At 57.2% G+C, this 23244-nt stretch overlaps 9 protein-coding genes across 9 annotated transcripts; 5 read left to right on the forward strand and 4 right to left on the reverse strand.

Moving 5' to 3' along the window:
* Window positions 1-4234: 4234 nt before the first annotated feature.
* EHS24_001844 (uncharacterized protein) lies at window positions 4235-5677 on the reverse strand (the record flags this gene model as incomplete). Its single annotated transcript, XM_028617605.1, has 6 exons — window positions 4235-4287; window positions 4730-4772; window positions 4829-4982; window positions 5100-5393; window positions 5449-5485; window positions 5536-5677. 6 exons carry the CDS (start codon window positions 5675-5677, stop codon window positions 4235-4237), a joined length of 723 nt encoding a protein of 240 aa, XP_028474068.1.
* Window positions 5678-6801: 1124 nt separating this feature from the next.
* Window positions 6802-9166, reverse strand: EHS24_001845 (uncharacterized protein; the record flags this gene model as incomplete). Its single annotated transcript, XM_028617606.1, has 13 exons — window positions 6802-6808; window positions 6963-6994; window positions 7049-7062; window positions 7188-7332; window positions 7395-7428; window positions 7470-7519; window positions 7591-7772; window positions 7813-7920; window positions 7965-8035; window positions 8077-8142; window positions 8180-8244; window positions 8324-8394; window positions 8443-9166. The coding sequence occupies 13 exons, from the start codon at window positions 9164-9166 to the stop codon at window positions 6802-6804; spliced, it is 1569 nt and encodes a 522-aa protein (XP_028474069.1).
* A 713-nt stretch (window positions 9167-9879) lies between these two features.
* On the forward strand, window positions 9880-10598 carry EHS24_001846 (uncharacterized protein; the record flags this gene model as incomplete). The annotated part of the gene is made up of 3 exons (XM_028617607.1): window positions 9880-10308; window positions 10378-10446; window positions 10497-10598. The coding sequence occupies 3 exons, from the start codon at window positions 9880-9882 to the stop codon at window positions 10596-10598; spliced, it is 600 nt and encodes a 199-aa protein (XP_028474070.1).
* A 1166-nt stretch (window positions 10599-11764) lies between these two features.
* On the forward strand, window positions 11765-12914 carry EHS24_001847 (uncharacterized protein; the record flags this gene model as incomplete). The annotated part of the gene is made up of 7 exons (XM_028617608.1): window positions 11765-11878; window positions 11915-11977; window positions 12014-12209; window positions 12261-12405; window positions 12445-12705; window positions 12751-12782; window positions 12820-12914. 7 exons carry the CDS (start codon window positions 11765-11767, stop codon window positions 12912-12914), a joined length of 906 nt encoding a protein of 301 aa, XP_028474071.1.
* Window positions 12915-13524: 610 nt separating this feature from the next.
* EHS24_001848 (uncharacterized protein) lies at window positions 13525-14604 on the forward strand (the record flags this gene model as incomplete). The annotated part of the gene is made up of 3 exons (XM_028617609.1): window positions 13525-13704; window positions 13764-13876; window positions 13914-14604. The coding sequence occupies 3 exons, from the start codon at window positions 13525-13527 to the stop codon at window positions 14602-14604; spliced, it is 984 nt and encodes a 327-aa protein (XP_028474072.1).
* A 1315-nt stretch (window positions 14605-15919) lies between these two features.
* Window positions 15920-16988, forward strand: EHS24_001849 (uncharacterized protein; the record flags this gene model as incomplete). The annotated part of the gene is made up of 5 exons (XM_028617610.1): window positions 15920-15962; window positions 16009-16096; window positions 16135-16264; window positions 16321-16807; window positions 16870-16988. 5 exons carry the CDS (start codon window positions 15920-15922, stop codon window positions 16986-16988), a joined length of 867 nt encoding a protein of 288 aa, XP_028474073.1.
* An 87-nt stretch (window positions 16989-17075) lies between these two features.
* On the reverse strand, window positions 17076-17775 carry EHS24_001850 (uncharacterized protein; the record flags this gene model as incomplete). The annotated part of the gene is made up of 3 exons (XM_028617611.1): window positions 17076-17171; window positions 17233-17520; window positions 17674-17775. The coding sequence occupies 3 exons, from the start codon at window positions 17773-17775 to the stop codon at window positions 17076-17078; spliced, it is 486 nt and encodes a 161-aa protein (XP_028474074.1).
* Window positions 17776-18238: 463 nt separating this feature from the next.
* Window positions 18239-20750, reverse strand: EHS24_001851 (uncharacterized protein; the record flags this gene model as incomplete). The annotated part of the gene is made up of 6 exons (XM_028617612.1): window positions 18239-19126; window positions 19178-19390; window positions 19433-19584; window positions 19623-19802; window positions 19849-20324; window positions 20368-20750. The coding sequence occupies 6 exons, from the start codon at window positions 20748-20750 to the stop codon at window positions 18239-18241; spliced, it is 2292 nt and encodes a 763-aa protein (XP_028474075.1).
* Window positions 20751-22248: 1498 nt separating this feature from the next.
* UBC4 (Ubiquitin-conjugating enzyme E2 4) lies at window positions 22249-23161 on the forward strand (the record flags this gene model as incomplete). The annotated part of the gene is made up of 7 exons (XM_028617613.1): window positions 22249-22272; window positions 22406-22501; window positions 22557-22591; window positions 22686-22834; window positions 22910-22980; window positions 23029-23084; window positions 23149-23161. The coding sequence occupies 7 exons, from the start codon at window positions 22249-22251 to the stop codon at window positions 23159-23161; spliced, it is 444 nt and encodes a 147-aa protein (XP_028474076.1).
* Between the last annotated feature and the right edge of the window lie 83 nt (window positions 23162-23244).

Consider the following 23244-nt stretch of genomic DNA (forward strand, 5'->3'; position numbering starts at 1 on the left):
TTTGGTGGGTGACAGAGGTGACGACGATGACAAAGGTGGACAGTGAGGGAACGTCACAACTGGTATTGGGGTAGAGAGAGACGAAGCGTCTAATATGTGAAGGAAAATCTAAGGCCTCACAAGGCCATAATCTAATCGGCGACTGCGATTGATGAGAACAGTCGGTGTGGCGAAAGATGTGTCAGGTAAGCAGGCGTCGGTAATTGGTGAGGAGCGGGGAGCACGGGGCGAGTGTCAGCTTACGTTCCGCTCACTGTGCCATGCAATGGGCAAGCCGTTTTGCCACTCACAGTGACTGATAGAGAGACACTGTGATGCGCTCTTATGTACGCGGGAGGGAACGCCGACGAACGTGCAAGAAAGCGCAAGTGTCGAGTACGAGGCGGCTCAATAAGAGACGGCTGGCCTTGCTGACTGATACAGCGATGTATGTCGCCTGGCACCTTTGGGAGGCCTGATGCTACGGGCGCTGGTGCGTGCTAAGCAATCTAGGTGGTGCCACCGGGGAGCGGCGAGGGGGCGGCCGGGGGTACAGTACGCGAGTGGCGATGATGGGTTTCTTGACGCTGGTTCTGTTCGATGGGGGGATGGGGGAGGGATATTGAGACGAGTGAGCGGCGAGCTGGGGTGAAGTGGGGACTGGAAGAGGTGGGAGACCGGGAAGAACGGGTGCAGTGTTGAGGCGCCGGGGGCCGCGGGGGGGGGGGGCTCTGCTGGCAGGTAAAGTGAGGGGTACAGTTAACAAACAGACGGTAGCTGTGCGCCACTTGTTTGCCGGCACACCACCGTACCACCGTACTACGGCACACGCACGGAGGCGAAAGGGGCCAAAAGGGCCAAAAGGGCACACCAGCACACCGGCGGGTGCGAGGCCAAAAAAAAAAGAAAGAAAAAAACGGTGAGAAACGCCCAAAGAGCGCCGCCGGTGATGAGGCGAGAAGCCAGAGATGCGGAGAGGCCATTGATCAAGAAAGGGGACGGGACGAAGAGGAAGAGGAGGATCCCTCGTGGTGTGGCCCAAGAGGACAACTCATGTGGGACAATTTGGCCTACGGTGTGGGCCCATCTCATCATGGAGACACACCGTAACAGCACAGTACACAGTACTAACACGGGTACACAGGCCAGGACCGATCCGGACTCAACCACTAGCTACCCCTAGTTACTTACTAGGCCACTTAGACCATTAGCTAAAACCTGGCTGACCATCACAGATCACAGAGCGTCATCAGCTGTGCAGCTTCCTGGCGCCACAGCAATATACTGCAATGTTTGATGCACACGTGCCGCAACCCATAAATCAAAACCATCCAGGTCATGGCAGACAGCCGTGGTGGTGCTGTGCACATGACGTGCAGGCGTGATTGCAACGTTTGCTGTCAAATTATGTTGCTTTGTTTTTCCTTTGCTTGGCTTCAACACACTTCCCCAAACGACGTCCTGTACTGGCGTATCGTAGTGTGTGCTAGGCGTACACGACGACGGACCCAAATGGTGCCACCGCGAACACAGCAACTGACAGGCATGACGAGCGGCCTGTGGCCGCGGCACATATTTACCCGCCATCGCGCCAACGAATGCGCAAAATCCCTCATTGCATTGTAAAGTAGTATGTATTATGTAATCTGCGTTTAAACGTTCAAGCTTGCTCTGCAACCGCATGAGTTGCACAAGCCGGCCAACTCACAGGATCACAGGATCACAGGATCACAGGATCACAGGCCACAGCCACCGGCCCACTGGCCCACTGGCCACTGGCCACTGGCAACTGGACGGCCATAGGCCATAGGAACACCGCAGGTCCTGCGTGTTTGAAATTTAGCCGGACCAAAAGGGGAAGCGGGGCGTGATCGGTGCGTTTGCTCGCTCCGTCTGGCACGGCCAAACAGGCAGTCTCAACAAAGCAGCTACACGCAGGTAGCAGGGGAGGAGACAGGGCAACAAACACAGGCATGCATTTGTGCATCCTGCATGCCACGTCGGTTGGCACCCGGCGCGCGTTGACCCCAGGGGGATGGGAGGTGATCGGGACACTAGCTGTAAACTGGTACAGTAGACTGGACTCACCGCACAGCAAGGGAACACATGCCCATATCCCAAGATTCCAGGATTCCACAGGCCACAGGATCGCCTTCTGCCAAGCCGATCTGGGAGCTTGGACCGTCTATATCTGTACCACACGCACAAACGCCCAAGCTCGCCATGTAAGTCATACATGGCGATGAGACAGACGTCCGAGTCTACACGGGACGGTCTCACAAAGGTCGCATCAATGTCGTCACTCTTGGGCGTGTCTGGTACTCCACCTTCTGCCCTACAGGCAGCACACAGTGGTGAGTGGTGCAACAGGAGGTTGTACGCCGCGTTTGTGGCTAGAGGCACTTGGGCTGTGGCCTTGTGTAGAGATTCCACCACCCGGCCCACTGGCCACTCTTACTCTTGCCTCGACAGAACACGGAGGCGGGGTCATTGGCGCCCCGCCAGAGCGATGAGGACTGAACGGTGTGTTGAGCGCCATCGGGAGTCAGGAGTCCTTGTACGATTGGCCAGCGTCAAAAGAAAACGCAAGTGATCGTCGACGGAATGTAGCCTTTATGGACCGAGCCAGTTGTGACGGTGTTGGTGTTGTAGGGGCAAGTGTTGTCATGCCTCGTGCGCGATCTCAAGGACCAACCTCACGACCAATATTCAGGCATATAAGCCTGTGCCGAACGTTGCCCTACATGGGGAGTAGCTGGCTGGTTAGGACAACAGAGTTGGTGACGTGTTGCTGGTCGAAAAGCGACTTGTTCGCAGTGTGAGGCTCCAGAAAGATGGACAAAGTGCTGGCGACTGGGCGCGCGGTTTCATATTAGTGTGTAAAATGCAGAAACCCCATTCAGCGCGGTTCTCCGTTGCTGCAACCCTTGCGGAGCGACTCGTTTACCACTTCCTGTCCGGACTACCGTCCATCAGTGGATTGGTGGACAGTTAGGCGCATGATGGCATGTCCATCCCCCACCAACGAGAACAAGACGCATGATGGCATGGGGGGTGGTTCCATCCCCCACCAACGAGAACAAGACGGCTGTGCTATCTCCGCTACAACACCCGTCGCTGCCACCTGTCAGACCGCATACACTGCACACTGCCTCGTCCGGTGCCTGACGTTGCGGTGATGCGTTCATAAACGACTATTCGAAACGTCAACAGCAGGCACAGTAGAACTTCTCACTATTGTGTGCTTCCTTCGCATCTACCGAGTCCCTCGCCCGCTCGCTTGATCCGCTTTCATGGATACCCACCCCCTCCGATGCAACCGACAAACTCGAAGCCGCCGCGGGCTTACTGTGGCGCCGACAGGCGACGGCCCACTTTGTTTTCCTTTGTATGGTCTGCGGCAGCCCCTACGTTGATGTCGGGCTGCACGAGGCCCACCTCGCGTCCCATATTGATATCCGTTTGCCAGCACGGATGCCGCAGAGTGCACGCGCAGGTTACTATGTGCGGGAGCACCGCAGAGACGCACATGGCGGCCTCCCCATGCCCCGGTTCGCCGCCAACACCTGTGCTCCACGCTGGCCGCGCCACAGCCAAGGCCCCGTGGCTCGTACAGTGGTCTCAAGAGTTGTCCGTTTGATCGAGGCACATGTCCTCAAACGCGCATTGCCATTTGCCGCCTGCTGTCAGCGCGCCCAATACGAAAATGTAATTGCAGCTTCTGCGCGATCTGGATTCTGTTCGTTGTGACACTGCTTGGAGTGCGTTTGTTTTGGTATGTACTGTACACAGCAGCACAGAGTGAATGTAAACATGTGTACTTCATCGCGTGCATGTCCAACCTGCCGGGCGAAAGCAGACTGTGAGTTCCGAACCATTGGTTGGCGAGCACAGGACGAGCAGGCGGGCAGCGTATACGGAGATGCGAAACCTCAGTGAGGGCCAGTGGTCAGGCGGTGGGGAGGCTGTGAACATCATAGGTTGAACAGATTGTGGTAGCGGAGCCAGGCCGTCCTGATGACACCGACATGACGGCCTGCTGTTAGTGGGTCGCAATGTTTTGCGATGCAGAGACAGTCTAGTCTCCCCTCTTGCATCTCCAGGCTCTGTCCTGAATGTACTACACAAATCCATACTGCATATTTCCTGCGCAGAGGAAACACAAAAAAAAACTCAATTAAAGTCTCGCCATAAACGCCGTCGAACAAAAACGCTGCTGTCGAAGAGAAAAAAGCACCTCGAGAACGAGCTGCGATTACTTGGAGAGATCGCCCACAGGGATAATGAAGTAGGACGATTCACGGGTCACTGGGGCGCGTTAGCAGGATGCCAAAGGCAGAGGATGAAGAGGAGGAGGATGAGGCAGATGGAGTGATGAAGATTGGTCGAAGGGGGTTGGTGCCACCAACGACAATCGCGGAAGCACTTTTGGTGGCGGCAGGGTACGGCGGATATAGGGGGCGTCGCCGCATGCCGCGCCAAGCGCACCGGCGCCCGCCAGGCCCGCCACGCGCGTGTTCACGTGCCGGTTGCTCCAGCGGGCCCTGACTCGCAACACGGGAGAGCATTTGAGGTGTGTTTGGCTCCACCCAGGTGCGCGCGCGCCGGTGCGAGAACCACCTCTCCAGGTTTTTCTGCTTTGTGTGGGGCGAACACGCAAGAGCCGCCAATGAGGGACTGGCCGATGCACAGGGTGTGTGGGGGATGGGGATGGGGATGGGGATGGGGGGCAGGGAAGCGAGACACTCACGAAGACCGGCGAGAGCGGTGTACATGGCAACAAGGGCGGTGACCTGGAAAAATATATCAGTGTCCGCACACACAGGGGCCACGGCTGTGGTCTACTCACAACACCCAAGCCACCACCGGCCTTGGTAACCGTGACGTGACCAGTGAAGTGGCCGGCAGCAAGGACCCAGAAGGTGATCTCGAGGAAGAAGAAGACGAGGAAGAGAGCAATCGACGAGCGGAGGGTGCCAATGAGGAAGATGAAGGTGACAATGCTGGGCAACGGTCAGCGTCTGTGCGCAATTGTCCCCCACGCGCTCCACGAGGCGTGCAGCACGGTGGCTTCGGAGCCTGGGAATTTGGGGACGAGGCGGTGGATGTGTTGTACTCACGCCCACATGGTCAGGTAAATGGCGAGAGCGCTGTTGAGCTGGTCGGCGTCGGTGCCGTATGCGGCGACGATCTCAAACTGGGGGATGTAGATGCAGCCGAACGAAAGCCAGAAGGAACCGTACGAGGTGAAGGCAGTGGCACCAAAGGTGTTACCGCAGGCCCACTCCTCGATACCGGCGATGATCTGAGCGAGACCACCGTAGCCGAGGGCGAGACCAAGAACGACGTTGGGGTGGGTAATGTCACGGACCTGGAGGTTGTAGAACGAGAGAACGAAGGTGGTGCCGCCGAAACTGTGCGACAGAGTTCAGAAACAAGGATCGCGCCGCTGGCGAGCACTGTACTCACGCGAGAAGACCAAGAGGGGCGGGGTTGGCAAACTTGCCTAGGTTGGTGTTAGCACTTGTGTCTTGTGGAGGGTGGGAGAGAGCTCACGGTGGTAGACGGGGAAGGCGGGCTGGCTAGTGTCCATGGGGTTACCGCCGGGGGTGATGAAGCGCGAGATGGCGCCACCCTGGTTGTAGCCGTTCTCGACGTTGTTGTCGTGCTTGACCTCGGCAGGGACCTCGGAAGACATTGTGTGTGGTGCTACGGGGGGTGTGTGGTGAAGAAGGAAGGAAAAGAGGATGAGAGAAAAAAAGAGGAGAGCGAGGAGCGAATGTGGAGTGTTTGGTCGACGAGACAGGACGGTCTTAAATACTAGGAAACGTACCCGCCGGGCCAACAAGGGGCTCTGGCGCTCTGGGGGCGGGGCGCGGCGGGGAACCTGGGGGGAAGGGAGGTGGGGGGGGGGAAGCGGCGCGAGCGGTCGTCGCCGTTCGCTGCCCGTACCTGCCCGTGACACACACGGCCCACACACGGCCCACACACAGATGGCTACTGAATGTGTGCGCGCGCGCGCGCACGCGTGCGTTGTTCGTCCCCGGATGCCCGGGGCAGCAGGCGTGGGCCCAGCACTGCAGCACGGGGTCACAATAGAGAACACGAATGCCTGCTGAGCTGCTGAGAGCTGCTGCTCTCTCCCTCTCGTCTCGTCTTGTTGCTAATTTGCTCCGACCTATTTTTTGTCAATCGGGAGACGCGACGCTGGGCACTCCACGGCCCACGGGGGCGGTCAGCGCGGTCACGCACGCACGCCAAATGGCCGAGCCACTGTTGGTTGCTGCCGAGCGACTCATCGTTCTGAAAATGCCCCCACTTTTGGGTCACCTGAACAGAATGCCAAGCGCTCATCTGACCAGAACAGCCGGCTACGCAGGCTTGCCGACCTTGCCGGCTGTTGCTCAATTGCTGACCATGTCCCACCCACACACCCAGCATACGCCAGCGTGCCGGCCAAACAATGGCGTATAAACTCCGTTTGTACCCGTGTGGGCGGCTGCTCTAACGCCCCCCTGTGACCTGCTGGGGGCCTGTGGCCTGTGGTATCCTTTGGAAATCGCATCGTCGTCTGTCTCACATACGGCACATACACCGCTCTGTCTCCCCACGGCCTCACGCCGTGCGCCTCAAGTGCTCAGGAGCAAGCGCCTTTTTTTTTGTTCCCACAGTGTGATACGGCCAATCTATGCGCATCTACTTCGGTCCGCCCCTCCAGACATCCCTCTTCCTGGGCCGGTCTTTGGTCTTGGCACAGAGATCCCTGTTCTCGTCTTGGCTCCTCTGCCCCAGACGCCACGGTATCTCAGCTTGATGTCGTTGTTAAGCCCTGTGGAGGTAAACAATAAGTCGGCTTTACGCTCCGACGGCGCCACTCCCGCCACCTCGGATCGGCCACTTACGGTACCAGTACAATGCTCATTCGACGATGTTGGCCAGCAGCTGTTCGGTAAGCCTTTACCCCACAGCAAGAGACAACTCACCTCAGGTACTTGCACCACTCGCAAGCAGCGTTCTCCACACGTTAGCACCCTCTTTCGGTCGATCACCCCGCATTCATAGCACTCACCGGGTCGGCTTTGTCTGTCCGAGCCTTGGTTAGCCCTCTTAATCTTTCACATCTGCCGCATCTGCTCGTGCGTTCCCCCCGTCACCCCCACGCTCAACCCCACCATCTCCCCACGCCATACCACACGCCGTCCACTCACAAAAGTTCTTCGTCGTCAAGATGAGGGCCAAGACAATGACGGGGATGGCCGCGATCCGGCAGCCCCACACGGCGTTGCGGTGGCCCTTCGTTGCGCTGATGGACGGAATGACCAAGATACCCAGCAGAATGCCCATTGCCAATCCCTGTAGACACTCGTAAGCGCTCACCGCGCCGTCTCCCCTCTGGGCAAAGGGCACAGACTTACCCCCAAGTGCGCAAGACCGTCTACAGCGTTCGGGCTGGGGTGTCAGGGGACGAGTGCGGGGTAGTGACAACTAACATGTAACCCATGGCGACGATGACGACAAACTCGATGAGGAACATGACAGCCTGAGCGTCAAAGTTAATAAAACTCCATCACATTCTCGGCCGTTATTGCCGACCGATCTGGCTCGACTCACCTTACGGCCAGGCCTGTCGATATGCTTCCAGTGCATCACCAAGTCGACAATCAAAACTCCCTCGGCTGAAAAGATGGCGCCGGATGCACCAGCTGAAGGAATGCCCACGAGCGCAAAGCTGCCGCCGAGAACATTGCCATAGATTCCGCCAACAATGTAGATGAGGAGGAAGGGCAGTGAGCCTGGACACATGAGTCACTGGCATTCGAACTGTCCACCTACCGATTGTGCGCTCGACAATCGAGCCCATGGTGACCTGGGCGAACATGTTGAGCAACAAATGGATGACACCAACATGCAGGAAGATCGGCGACAGCAGACGCCACGATTCTGGGTCGTCAGCGAGCCTCAACAGGGTGGGTGAGGTCGCTCACGGTTCGGATTGCCGTCCCCAAAGCCACCATGGCCACAGATCTCTTCAATTGTGCAAGCCGAGGTAGGGGTGCTGAAGTGCGCGTAAGTAACTGTTCCTCAGCACGCACATACCTTGAGGTGGTGTTCAGACATCCCAATAAAAAGGTCGGAGGAATCTCCTCAACATATTTCATACACCTGAAAGTCAATTTTGGACTCTCGGAAGCGTACTTACGGCACATAGCGTGCTCCAACGTTGATCAGTACTTGGTACGACGGGCCTATCATGTAGTTGAAAGGCTGTCACTGTCAGTGACGGACGCCACGTTGTCTTGTCCATCCTACGTCGGCCTGCATCATGGACCCAACTGTGACTCACCGAGGTAGCGATAGGCTTGCCAGTGTCTTTGGCGCAGACAACCAGTTCGTATATCAGTAAACCGGTCATGACTTGGAAATGTCAGTGCGACTGTGGGGTGTGGACACGACGCCACTTACTGGCGGTGAGAATCCAGACGGCAGGTGCATAATCTTGGCCACCAATGTCGCGCTTCTTCCGAGCAATAGCCTCGTCGAGAGGCATGCTCTTCCTGATGCAGCACAGGCGGAGGAGACGGTCGAAGCCGGTGGCGAACAAGACCTGTTCCGCCATGGACCGCTGGGGGACGTTGTTGACAAATGGCTGGGACCGGTCCTTCATGCCGCCAATCGACTGGTCCCACCCGTCCTTGCCCATGGAGCGCATCTCCATGTTGTTCCCCTGTTGTTCGGCATCATGTGGTGGTGCGTCCAGCGACTGGCGGGAATCCCACGGTTGTCGCGAAGCATCACCCTGGCCTGCATGCCACGCGGGGTTGAACGGGTCCTCGTATAGTGCCCGGTCATGTTGCTGCAAGGGCGCATAGCCGTTGTCTTGCTGAATGGCCGGGTTTGATGCGCCGTATAGGTCTTGATTGTTATTGTGACTGATGTCACCCCCGTGGAGATCGTAACCTTGACCCTTCAGAGCACCATCGTCCGCCATGTAATGCGCTGATGACGACGACTCGCTCAAGGGCATAGAGTGGCTAGCAGCGTCGTCAAGGCTCTGTTGCTTGACTGGCGAACCGAGTTTCTCAGCAATGGCTGATGAGAAGGAATCATCGTAGGGTGGTTGATGTTGTTGTTGCTGTCGCTGCGTATCATATGGCGGCGGCTGGGCGTTTGGGACTGGAAAGTTCATGCTTGATGGGACGCGCCGATAGGGTGGGCGCTGCTGGGTCGGTACGTTGTATAGGGTGGGGGGGGGGGGGGTATGTGTATGTGTGAGGAAGGAGGTGTGAGAGTAAGAGTGTAAGAGTGAGGGTGAGTGTGCAGTATACTACGTGCGTATGGATGTGTGGGTGTGCGTGTTAAAGGAAAACAGTCCAGGTGGTGCAGAAGCGAGCTGTGGAAGAAGAAGCTGTGAGGGGCGTCTGTCCATTGGAAAGACTGTGCAGCACCGCCATCAAAGAGACTGGGCGGGCCCCCCTGTGGTAGCAGGGCATCCTTTAGGCCTTTATCCTGGTCTGGGGCACAAATACAAACGGACCCAACGGCCAACGGGTCTGTGGATCTGTGCGATCTGTGCCGGCGCAACGCACGCGCGCCTGTCGATTCCGCATTTCGCAGTCGCCCGCAGGTCCGCGGGGTTGGGGGTTTGCTTCCGTCCACCACCGCTCTACTGCGGCTCGATACGGGGGGCTTTCGTCATGTATTGGGATCGTGGACGCGACTGACAGGGCCACGCATAACCGGCGCACGTCACATTGGGTCATCTAATGTATTCTTCCTTCTCGTCTGTTCCCCATCTCTCTTCACCGCCCCCCCCCCCCCCCCCCCTTTCCTCACCCCTTCTTGCTTCATCAGCCTCGCATCCTCCCCACAGCCTCCAGAAGGGACACCGTGTTGCAGCCAATGTCCGACACTCCCCAACCTGCAGACTACCTTGTAAACCTCGCCATCGCCCTCATCGACTCGGGGCTGGACATTCTCAACCAGGACAACTTGTCCGACGACCAACTCAAGTACAACAGCGCCTTGATTCCCGGAGCAAGTCTTGGCAGGCATTTCAGACACGTTTCCGAGACGTACGAGGCCTTCAACCAGAGCCTGCGGAGCGACCCATATGATGCCCTCCACATCAACTACGACGCTATTATGCCTCCATCGAGGAAAAGCATCGCACGTTCGGTCGAGGCTTGCAGAGAAGCCATGACCAAGGTCCGTGAGGGTCTCGTTGCACTCCACGACTGCGAAGATCTCGAGGCCGAATTGGAGCGCGAGGTCGAGGTTGTCGCGCTCTCGCCTCAGCGTCAAGAGTTGAAATCGACGCTTGGCCGGGAGGTGAGTGTCCCTCTAGACCTCTAGCACTGTCAAAGAGACATTCAAAGCTGATGTGGTAACCCCCTGCAGCTCTGGTTTTGCTCTCTACACGCCATCCACCACTATACCATGATTCGTGTGATTGCGTGTCACGAGCTGGTGAGTTTTGTGTGCAAGAACGCCCCTTAATTGACGCCCAGGGAATGCAGCTGCCCGTCGAGTTCGGCACGGCTCCATCGACCATTCTCTACAGGGGCAAGGACTGGAAGCCCCCAGTGGTTGCCCCGTTTACGCTCAAAGCCAAGATGTAACAAGAGCCATGGCTCCACCACAAGACGACCCATGTCTCCACCACAATACGACCCATGTCTCCACCACAATACGACCATTGACAACAGTTAAAGTGAGACGACTATATTGGCCAGGTTGTCGGCCATTAATCACACTGTGCTGCAGTCTACTTCTATTGCACACAATTTGGTATCCGGGCCTTGCACGATCCGGTAAGCGGCATTCCACTATCCGTTGCTGTTGTACTGTACATCCATGCACACGTCACCACATGCACATAGCGTCATTGTGCTAAGACTTGATAAAGGAGGACCCGTGGGACATTGGACACATAGGACCACGGCCCAGCTGCGCGGGCGAGATACTTGCTGTTGCCGAGCTACAACCAGCAACCACTGAGGTGCTCTTGCCCACTAATCCGTTTCTGATCTTCGTTCTTGTACTGCCTTACCCACCGCCAACAGTGCGGAGTGATACATTGCTGTTGTCTGGCTGCGACTATTGGTATGTGTACTCTCTCCCCCCCCCTCTCACAGGGTGACAAATGAACTGATGGTTCAGCCTGTCAATCTACTTGCCCGTTTGGTGCACCAACTGGATCGGCGATTATATGCTGTTTCACATGGACGAAGAAAAGGGGAGCACAGTTGTATCCTGCAAAGATCCACCAAAGGATGGCTCTATCACGCTTGGCCCCAACTGTGTCCTCATCGACTGGGACGACAACGACCCAGAGGTAAGCCAGATCATTGACCAGCCACTGAGCCGCAGAACCCCTTCAACTGGTCCAAGCCCCGCAAATACATCACTCTCCTCATCACATGTTATATCTCGTATCTGACGGCATTAAACGCCACATCAATGGCTATCATGGCCACCTGGGGGACTACGTGGTTCGACTGCAGTCGCGAGATGTTCATTCTCGGCTTGACATTATACAACATTTCGGCAGCTATTACTCCGCTCGTCCTCGCCCCGTTAAGTGAGAACCTGGGTCGCAATGAGATATATCAAGTCACCTCCTTTATGTACGTCCTGCTCCAGTAACCTCACTTACACGGAGTGTGGTTTTATTATTCATTCCTCAAATGCTCTCGCATAACATTTCGGGGTTCTTGGCTGCGAGGTGGTTTGTGAGTGCGATAGCAACAGCATATTTGCAAGCTAATAGTAACTTCAGCAAGGCATGGTCTCCTCAGTCGGCATCTCAATGGTTGGCGGAACAGTCGCAGACCTGTTCCGTGCCAACGATCGCGGGAATCCCATGAACATCTTTGCCTTGACCAACTTCCTCGGCCAGGTGAATTTGACTGATCGGTGTTGTGGCTGACGTCAGGCTTCTGGTGGCCTTATGATGGGCTGGGTCGGAGAGAAAGCAGGATTCCGGTGGTGCTACGCGGTGAGTATGACCTTTCACTGCATAACTGACCCACAGGTGCAATGCATTGCGGCTGCTGTCTCAGTCGTCCTCAACGTGTTTGTCCTCCGTGAAACACGAGCCGAAAAGTTGCTTTCTCGCCGAGCACAGAAGCTCACCAAGGCCACTGGTATTAAACATGTGTGCAAAGCCGACTTGCAAGAGCACAAGTCTTTCCTCGCCGTGCTTCGTGTTTCCGCTTTGCGACCATTACGTGGGTGCTGGCCATTACCTCCGTATGGATCAAGCCCTAACCCACTACTAGAATTCCTCACCGGCGAGCCAATTGTCACTGTGCTCTCAATTTGGATCGGCTTTGCGTGGGCAGTGATTTATCTTGGAGGCACTGCCACCATCTTGGTTTTCCGACAGTATGGCTTCACCGACGGACAGACCGGATCTGTACAAGCGTACGTATATTATGCTGAGCGACCAACTGACCCAAACAGCTGTATTGGAGTCGGGGCACTGATCGGGTCCTGTACAAACTACCATCAGGAATACCTTTACCGCCGTGCCGCTCAGCGGTCGCCTACTGGCCGAGCTCCTCCAGAGGCCCGTCTGTACTGGGCTGCGATTGGAGGTGTTCTCTTTCCCTTGGGCACCATGGTGTTTGCCTGGACCGGTACACCCAATATTCATTGGATTGTGCCTGCCATCATGCTGTGCATCTCCTACTGGGGTTCATATTGCATGTACAATGGTGTCTTGTAAGTAACTCGTAAACTCCACCCTGTACAGTACTGAGCGACCAGCAACTACTTTGCCGACGCGTACGAAACATATAGTAAGCCCCACATATTGACCACAAAATCTGACCACAGGCTCGTCGGCGCAAGCAGCTCAAGGCCTTGCGCGCAACATTATGGCCGGAATTTTCCCGCTTTTCGCACACCAGATGGCAAGTGGGGGTTATTGAGCGGCGGCTGACTAGCCAGTACACCAAAATGGGATACTCTCATGCCTCCACACTCGTAGCCGCTGTGGGATTTGGACTGTCTTTGGCCCCATTCCTCCTCATCAAGTATGGAGCTCGCCTGAGAGCGCAATCACCAATCACATCGTCTCTTACGGGACATGACTAGACTGTTATCAGATTTAAATCGAGGAGAAGATGTATATTTAGCTGGTGACATTCAAGGTGATTCAGTTTCGATGTGCGAAGGAAGCCAGACAAATTCCATGCGGGAGGGGGGAAAGAATGGCGAGTGTGGCATTGCCCACTTCGGTGCGGTGTCCACGAAATGGCCCTCGGTAGATTTCAGTGATTCGCGTGGTGGCAACTGGCTCCCTACCCGCCTTTCCCCGCCAGATACCGCTGGGCTTACCGACCACGTTTCCCCATGTACCTTTCGCATCTGGTCAGCTGAGCTCCACGGAGAACACGGACATGGACAAGTCCGCTGGAGTTTCTGTGACCGGAGACGGCGTCGTCCGACACAAGGAGCAAGCAGCCTGGGGACATATAACAAGCCGAGGAGAGCACGTTGGGGTCTTTTCCACATTGACAACTTGCAATCACTCTCACCATGCTATCCACTGCCCAGCCGACTCTGATTCCCTTTACGGAACCCTCCACGCTTCCTGTCACGACGCAGACCATTGCCTATAAACCACTACACCCGACATTTGCGGCCGAAGCAAGTGGTGTTGATTTTAACAGCGTTACGCGAGAGGTGGTGGACGAGATCAAGGCTGGACTGGCCAAGGTGGGTCACAACCGCTGGTAACACTAACTTTACAGTATGGCGTCCTCGTCTTTCGCAAGACAGGTCTCGATGACGAGCGGCATGTGGCAATGTCCCACATGTTCGGTGACCTGGATGACGTTGCACCATATGTAACCGGTCTCGGTCAAATTAACCGCTTGTCGTCAGACTAGTATGTTTGCAGTGTTGGTATCGAGCTCACCAACCAGTCTCTTCGACGTCTCGAATGTGAACCCAGACGGTACAATCACCCAGCCCGACAGCATGCGTGCACTTCTTCTCCGCTGCAACCTCCATTTCCATGCCGACTCGGCTTTCAACCCACGACGCGCTGGTGTATCGCTTCTTCTTGCACATGAACTCCCGCCTCCTGGAACAGGCGGCGACACCGAATTTGCCGACACGCGCACTGCCTACGATGACCTACCCGACGCCAAGAAGGACAAGATCAAGGACTATGTTGTCATGAACTCGCAGCTCCAGTGTCGCCGGAACGCAAACAAGGGTAACCCTCTGTTTAACACGCCAGAGTTTGACCCAATGAATCACCGTTTCGGCAGACACAAGCTTGTGCAAAGTCACGAGCCTTCGGGTCGCACCAACCTGTACATTGCCGCCCACGCCCATCACGTTGAGGGCCTTACTCTGGAACAAGGACAGGAGGAACTAGACGAACTCCTCCAGTTTGTTGCGCAGGACAAGTACACTGTCCCCATTCAGTGGAAGGACAAGGGAGACCTTGTGCTCTGGGACAACACGTCAGTGCTCCACCGTGCATTGCCTGGAACGTTCGAGGGCAAGTACAAACGCGACCTTCGCCGCACAACTGTTCACGACATGAGCAGCCAGGCTTGGGGACTGAACGAAGTCGGTGCAACATGGAGGTCGGGTCTTCCATAAGCAGATTTATCAAGAGCCGCCGTTGTCTTTGCTTGTAGAGCTTATAGTCTGCTGGCGGAATTAATGTCTCAATGGTACGACCTTTGCACATGTATGCACTTCCATAACGATCGGCATTCCTCATGCACGCTGCCCAAGGAAACTCATGCAGCCCTTCAGCCGTGCGCCAGATCAGTCCCCGACGGGATTCTGTGTTGAAGAAACGCGCAGTCTCACGATCCTCAGACACAGAAGGACACAGCCGCAAAAGCGGTGACGGACCCAGTCGTCGTCCCCGGATTGTTGAGCTCTTTCATTACGCTTTGGATGTGTGTCATTTCTCTGGCGCGCAGCCGCCAGCACCGGGTTCGGGTGGGCCCACCCTGGTATACCCTGGCGGTGAGCGTTTGTGCCAAGGCTCGCTGCGTAGTCTGTGGATGTGTTGTGGGCTGTGGCATCTTTGCTGCGTCTACGTGTGCGGGAGACGATGCTGCGGGCCGCGCACAGGGTGTGTGTGGGGTGTGCGCGAGGCCCAGAGGCCAGAGGCGCGAGAGGGCTGACGCATGACGCACACAACCGTGTTCAACCGCACCGCCTGAGGTTGCGTGGCCCGATGGGCCATATTATATTATACAGTAACAGATCAGGGTCTCTCACCCAAACACCCACTCACGTCCCCCGCCCGTCCCTTCCCACACCGCCCGCCTACACCGCCTGGCCACACATTGACTTCTTTCACTCGACACCGTTACTCTCTCCGTCTCTCAACACTCTGCTCCATCCACCGTTGCACCGTCTAACACAACCCCCCTCCGGACACACACCTTGTCCTTCACCTCGTCTTCCTCGTCGCACGACCCCCCATATCCTCTGTCCGTACGTGCTCCACGCACACTTCCCGTCCCAACTCACGCCTAACAGCACACCAGTGTTTAGACGCACAAACACCAGCTCTTGGCTCTACCTCACAACCGCTCCCAGAGCGTCTGGAATCCCACCACAACCAGACCACAAGTGTCACTAAACTCCCTCATCCCCCTACAAAGCATTGTTTGAGCCGACGTCGTCAAAAGTGAGTGCCAGTGCGCTCCCCGCACTGTCCTTGGCATGGCACAAACACGGGACTAACACCTGTGACCCAGTGAACAAGCTCAAGGACACCTTCTCTTCCAGTTCCTCCAAGGTCACTGGCCTCTTCCACAAGGGCGAGGGCAGTACACTGCAACAGTTGAACAACTCACAGCCGGCCACTGTCTTCAGCGAGCCTAGCTTGCCAAGGGCACACCTCATCATCCACTGCTGCTGCCTCTTCTTTACCTTTATTGCCATCTGCACCATGGGAGCCGTCGCAGGTTTCCAGGGCAAGTGGTTTAGAGTCTGTGAGTGTCTACAGCCTCTCATATCAACGCATGCTAACTTTTCAAGCTGGAGGATCTGCGTTTACTCTCGTCCTCCTTCTGTTTTCATTCTTCCTATCGCTTGCCCTACTGTTGATCCCCATCATCTACGACCGGTACGTCATTCGCACAGCTCCACCAGCTGACGTCCTAGTTGGGACAAAGGTCGCCGCCCAGCACAGTTCCTCTCGCAGCCGCGTGCGACGTTTATCCTCCACATCTTTGGAAGCATCCTGATGCTGCTGGCAGCGTTCATCGTCACTATCAGCGCATGGACCAACGCTGTGAGTTGCAACTAGCCGCAACTAGCCACCATAAACGGCTGCTGACCGTTTCACAGGGCTGCAAGAGTGCAGACAATGACCAGCACGAGAGTCTCGGCGACGATTACAAGAATGCCCTTCCAGGCTGGTGCCGCACCAAGAAGGCGTCTGCCATCTTTGACTGGCTGGCGGTCATCGCTTGGTTCGCCCTCACCGCACTGTCTGGCCTCGACTTCCGCAACGAGCGTCGCGTGTCAAGCGAGCCGAGCTTTATCCCTCCCGAGTCCCCTGGCCTCAACAGTGGTAACGGTCGTTACAATCAGCTTGAGGACGAAGAGGCGAGCGTGTTTGCGGACAAGCATGAGGCGGCTCCCCGGCCATACAGTGAGGCGGCTCCCCGGCCATACAGTGGCTACGCTGCTCCCAGTGCTGCCGCTGCGGACAGCGCCATGGCTCGTCCAAGTGTGGATGCCTATGGAGCCTTTGACGGTGACATGCCTGGAGCAATGCACCACGCCAGTGACGAGCCTAGCCGCACCATGCAGATGGCATACCAAGACCCTTGTAAGTCATCCACGTGTTGTCCGGCGCTGCCCTCGAATGCACATGCTAACCCCACTTAAAAGACGCGGAGGTTCGCCAGAACGTCATCAACGATGGTTACTCTCAGACCGGCGCGTACCCCCCAGCTGGCGGCCAGCAATACCCGCAGTCCAACAGCCCGTACCCACCAACCTACCACTAGATGTGCGCAGCCTGGTAGTGTCGTACGCAAGTCCGCGGTAACAGCTGTACTCCATAACATGTTTCATATGCATCCTCAACTAGACATCTACATGCTCACAGCAAGACCGAGGCCGATGAGGGCAAGAGCAGAGACACTGTTGAGCGCCGCGGCGAGACCTTGCAGCGCCGTGGGCTTGGCCTCCTGAAAACGAGCGTCAGTCACAACCATGGCTGCAAGCAGGTCTGTTCGTTCGTTTACTCACGGCAGCACCCTTCTCGAGCGAGGGGCCCGAGTCCTGGGGGCGAACGAGGAGGTTGATGAGCTGGGGCACAAACGCAGTCGCGATGAGAATGGCCTGCACACCCTCTTCAAGCTGGTACCAGTGAGGGCTCTTGAGGGGTGACGACAAGAGCGATGGGTGGAAGTACAAGTGGGTGAGGAGGAGTGTTCCCGTGAGAGCAGTTGAAGTAGCAAAGTAGGCGGGCGCGACCTTGGACTGGAGCGACACAAACTGGTCGCGGGAGAGGGACTTGAGCTGCTCAATGCTCGACTGTTGTGACCGTCAGCAGCTGTCGGGGGTGCGCTGGCGTTATTGGCTTATATGCTTGCGACATGATCCGACCAAGCCACAGGCCACACTACACCGGCGCCTTGGAATCGTTGCGCAAAGCGCAAGCGTCATTGTCATTCACACCACACTCACGAGCGACTGCCAGAGGTTGGTACCGAGAGCAGCACCCCAGGTGAGGAGGTAGAAGCCCTTGAGCGTGAAAGGCGCCAGGGCCTGGTGAACAATTCCGGCCATGATGGATGAAAGGCTTTTCAGTTGTAATGAGAAAGGTGACAACGTGACAACGCGACGTCAAACGTGCAAACACGCGCAACGACCCAAACGTTTGGGTCAGCGGTTCACGCACCAACAACAGCCTGGCATTGCACGCTCTCGGCGCGCGCCCTAGCCGGCTGGCCGGCGCGGGAGACCCCAACAACGTGGCCCCTGACGTCATCGCCGTTCGCTCAATGTAAACCCATTGTTTGCATTTGTGGTCGCGTCCCTACGTGCATGCAGCCCGCTTGTCATCAACACCACCGTCAATGAACAGTTTCACCGACGTGTCGACGTGCCAAAACACTGGCGGTAGTTGGACCGCAACATCAGTACAGATTAGTAGCTCTCCTTTGGTCCTCTCGCCACGTCACTCCGTAGCTCTGGAAACTGTATAGGTGACATGCAGACATGCTCTGAGGCCGGAAAACTCTTCGGCTGATCAGCTACGGGGTACACTGGCCGCCTGGGGCTGCGGCGCTGAGGCAAATGAGGGACGGCCTGGACAGTCAGCAGACAAACACAAAACCTCGAGCCCAATTGGCAAAGCAAACTCACCCAAAGCCGAACCAAGGGTTGAATTAGTAGTACTAGACGCGGACGGGGCGGATGGCGCAGCCTTGCTTGCCGCCGATGCGGCTGCACTGGACTGCTGCAGATGGTGCTGGAAAGAGTTCTGTGGAGGTGTTGCTGAGCCTGAGAGGTAGTCGGCCAGCCCAGGGAAACGAGATGAAGCGTTTGCTCGCTCAGGAGCAGGGTGTGAAGCATTGGCTGATGTGGAGGACAAGGAAGGGGGAGCGGCCGCGGCTTTAGTTTCGATAGGTCGAGAAGACGAGGAGGTGGCGGCCGACGAAGATGTGTTCAGACCTAGAGCCGATTGCGCTGGTGTTGCGCCGTGCCGTGAATGGCCGTTCGTCAACTTGCCGTCGCCATTGCTCTGGGCCGGCGCTGGGTCTCTCCGCGGCACTCCAAAGACCTCATGTGCCGTAGGCGGTTTCTTTGATGTGGTTGGTTGCGCAGAAATCGACGGTCCAGCGGTTGGTCGTGCTGGGTCAGCGTGGGTAGCTTGAGACTGAGCTGCTGGGCGAGCATGCGCCCGTGAAGCTGGATAATGGTGATGCCTTCGGTCGGCAGCCTCGGACGTATCTGCCTGCAGGTAGCTGGCCGGGTGTTGGTTGGCCTGATAGGGGTAGCTCGACGTAGATGGCCCCGCATAGTTGCCGTACGGGGAGGCGTGTCGAGAGGCTTGCTGTGCCTGCTGCTGCTGTTGTTGCTGCTGTTGTTGCTGCTGTTGTTGTTGCTGCTGCTGCTGCTGTTGCTGCCTCCGGAGCTGGATGGTCAGCGACACGCACTCCAATTCAGCCTAGTGAGGGAGACTTACGTCCATCAGCTGGAGGTCATGTAGAGCATCCTCTGTTGTGAGCTTGCTTGGAACAGCCCCTGCCGACCAGTCAAATGGCTTTGGAGGGCGGTGCACACTGGGAACAGGCTTGTGGACCTTTGGCGTCTCAATCTCGTTCTTCTCACGCGCGAGGCGGCGCCGCTTGCTCCATGTGTGCTCGAATTCCTCCCATTGCAATTTGTCGCGCTCGTCCTGGTCACGTTAGCAGAGCGCAACACAGACCTCCCGACTTACAGTCCAGGTGCCCCAGGAAATCTTCTTTTCCACATCCCGCCAAATGGCCAGGTCGGCAAGCGATTCCTCGTAGCGGTGCAAGGCAATCTCGTGCAAGCGCGCGCGACGACCTTCGAGCACTTTGTTGAGCTCCATAAGGGCCGGGTGAGTGCCTGCCAGTCAGCACAAGTCAAAAGCGTTCTCAACCTACCATTGAGGATCATCTCCTCCTCACGCGCGGCTTCCTCGAGTCGCTCAACGTAAAGCCTGTCGCGCAGGGAAGCGAACTTGACTTCGAGGGCCAAAAGGGCACGCATTGCTGCGGGGGTGGGCGGCGGAGCATGCATGGAGTGGGTGTTGGATGAGCGCGAAGGTAATGCGGCAGGCGAGTCTGGGAGTGTCAGATACAACCTTCAAGTCATGGGCCAGCTACTCACCTGAAGACTCTTCAGCTTCTGCTGCCTCGGCAGCCTCCTCTTCTTCATCCTCACAAGCGACATCCTCGGCAGCCGCTTGCTCAGCAGCATCCTCCTCGGCCTCCTCAGCGGTGGCTTGACCAGCGGCAGCGTCTTCGTTGGCGTCCACTATTGCGTCTGCCTCGGCTTCGGCTGCGTCTTCATTGATGGCAGTTTCGTCGCTGCCATCTTCGGCCTCGACCTCGGCGGCATCGGGCTCGGCGCGCATGGTCACGTCGCCGTCCTCCTCTCCGTCGTCGTCGCCGGCCTCGGCCTCGTCCTCAGCAATGTCGACGTCCTCAATCTCCTCGTCTTGATCCATAGGCTCGTCTTCGTCCTCGTCGTTGTCGCCGTTCTCGTTGTGCGGGGACGACGGGAGGGCATCGGAGCGTGGGGGGTCGGATGGGGGAGGAGGAGTGAGGGATGGGGAGGGTGAACCACCGCCGCTGACCGCTGGGCTGAGGCAAAAAGTCAGTACTCTTATCACCATGTGTCACTTACCGCTTGGTGACACGGGGGGCTATATCATTGACGTCGTCGCCATCATCCTCATCCACATCATCATCCACATCATCGATTGCCTCGTCCTCCGGGCCATCGGCTTCGGCTTCCTCGACGCCGCCCTCTTCAGCTGGCCCATCGGCCTCTTCGTCGGCCTCTTCATCGGCCTCGCCCTCATCTTCTGTGAGCTCGCTCTCGGTGAGCGGCTCCGTCAACGTTGTGGGGCTGCTGCCTCCGATGATACCGTCCTCCTCCGGCTCTGGGCCTACAGAGGGGCCGAGGTTGAGCTCGGTGAGAGCCGTGTCCCCATTGGCAATGGGCGCCTGGAGAGGGGAGGGCGACGCCGAAGACAATGGGGAAGACGATCTGCGCTGTACCGACATGGATGCAAGTCGTCTGGGAGCTGTAGGGGCCGGAACCCCGACGAAGATGGGATATGGGCGTGTGGGGGATGGGGACTGGGTGGGAGGGGTGAGGTGGCGAGCGGGTACAGCAACGAGAACGGCGATACGCCAAGCGGTGGGCCGTGTAGGACACGGGGTAGGGTGGTTGTATGTGGAGGAAGGGATGGACTGGGTCGGCGAGGTTGGTGGGATGGAGACGAGTCGGTTGAAGAAGGACGAGGTTGACTGGCGGCGCGTTGGGTTGACCAAATCGGTCGGTCGGGCCAACGGCCAGAGACCCACACACGGCGGCAGCACCGGCTCTTGGCTGGTATCCATTACCCCCGTTCGCGCCTACGTCATACACCCAGCCACGCGCGCCTAAAATTCGGTGCAATGGTGAAATGGTGCCATGGTGACCATGGTGACATGGTGGTGCAGATGAAGGTCACAATAAAAGCCAGTGTAGTGTGCATGCATTGCATATGACAAACCCGCTCCGTATGCTCTCGCGCCCCGCACTTGCGGTCTGCGCCGCCCAAAGCGAGAAAACAAGACCATCAACTGACACTCGCCTTCTCCTCAATGCGAGAACTCTGCCTCATGCCTTTCCTACAGCCATTGTCATTCTCAAGTCATACTTTGGCCGCTTCGTAGTAAGGCCGTTCGCCGCCGTCGCTGTGCCACGCCATTCTTGTCGTTCCCTCACGCTCTTGGATGATCACAGCCAAAGCGTTCCCTGCTTGCGGCAGCGCACCGTGCAGGCTCACTGTCATCAGAGTGCAGGTCGCTTTTGCGGCCAAGACTGCGGTTTGCTGAACCCCTCGTCGACACATGAGACAAGCACGTCAGAAAGGACAGAGCGTTGTGAACAAAGTCAATCGTCAGTGCGCTCTTGTGCGGAGAGAGCTGTGCGATAAGGGCCAGCACGGCATGGCTCGATCGATGTCTTGGGCTCGCCGTAGGCAGAACTGGCGCACTGGAAGGGATGTGCCGTGGGGCCGTGGAGGGGCCCTTGTAACCGCGCAAGGTTGCTGCTTGCTGACTCAGATAACAGAGAGAGTATATGGTGACATGCATGGGACGGTACAACGAGAACAAACACCATCATCGCAGCTGCCACGCGTCGGTGTTTTCCGGAAACGCCGGCCACGCAGGATCAGGGCTGTGGTGGTGTGCGCCCTGCCCTGCCTTCCTCGCCATCCCACTGTCCTTCTCCGACGTTCTCCATCACCTACAGACGTCGCGGCGTCACACCTTTTACGTACGTACTGACCGTCTGCCAGCATCTCGGACACACCTTGTGAGTAACACGCGCGCTCCGTGCCAGCCAGCAGCGCCGCTCTACGCTGTCTGGCCGCCGAGCTTGGGCCCAAGGCCCCCCTCCTTTGTTGGTGAACACGCAATGCTGACTGAATCGTGTCTCATTCTTGCCACCGATTCCATCGACCGCTCCCGTCCTTTAGTCACGAACCCATTCTAATCCAACTCAGACACCATGGCTCTCAAGCGCATTAACAAGGTAAGCAGCATAGATGGCATCGTGTCGATCGCAAGAGTGTTCTCGCCACCGTCGATGACAGGCAGTGCCCAGCGATCGCACGTCCCCCCTTCCGCGTCGCCCTCCCAGACCCCAACTGCTCACACGACTACAGGAACTCATCGACCTTGGCCGCGACCCGCCCAGCTCGTGCTCGGCCGGTCCTATCGGCGACAACCTCTTCCAGTGGCAGGCGACGATCATGGGTCCTGTAAGTGTTCTGACCGTGTAAACACAATCAGTGATCTAGCGCTGACACGTCGCAGTCTGACTCGCCTTACTCGGGCGGTGTCTTCTTCCTGTGAGCGGACAAGTCTTGCAGCGCCTTTGCCTGTAGCGAAGGGAGCGCGCTTGTCAAGTCCCGTCCCGAATTGTCGTGCTAACGTCGATCAAAGCTCCCTCACCTTCCCCACCGACTACCCCTTCAAGCCCCCTAAGGTGTCGTTCACCACCAAGATCTACCACCCGAACATCAACGCCAACGGCTCCATCTGCCTGGACATTCTGCGAGACCAGTGGAGCCCTGCTCTGACCATCTCAAAGGGTGAGTTGCTGGTGCTGGTACTCCTCTGGAAACGGCGGGACATGCAGATAGGGTATTTGTGTGCTGACAACGCAGTCCTCCTGTCGATCTGCTCGATGCTCACCGACCCCAACCCCGACGACCCCCTCGTCCCCGAGATTGCCCACGTGAGTCCCAATAGGTGGCGATTTGGATACTTTGGCTGACAATGACAGACCTACAAGACTGACAGGGCGCGCTACGAGGCCACCGCTAGGGAATGGACCAGGAAGTAAGTCTAATGAAACCCCCCTCCTCTTGGTGGCTCCAGACGGCAGTACTGACACCATTTCTAGGTACGCGACGTGAGACGCTGGTGTAGCACTTTAAGTAATGCACCACACACTCTCCTTCATATTCGTCGTTTTGTGTCATGTTGCATCCATTGCCGA

This window comes from Apiotrichum porosum (assembly GCF_003942205.1).
Source record: "Apiotrichum porosum strain DSM 27194 chromosome Unknown scaffold_11, whole genome shotgun sequence".
Classification (NCBI taxonomy): domain Eukaryota; kingdom Fungi; phylum Basidiomycota; class Tremellomycetes; order Trichosporonales; family Trichosporonaceae; genus Apiotrichum; species Apiotrichum porosum.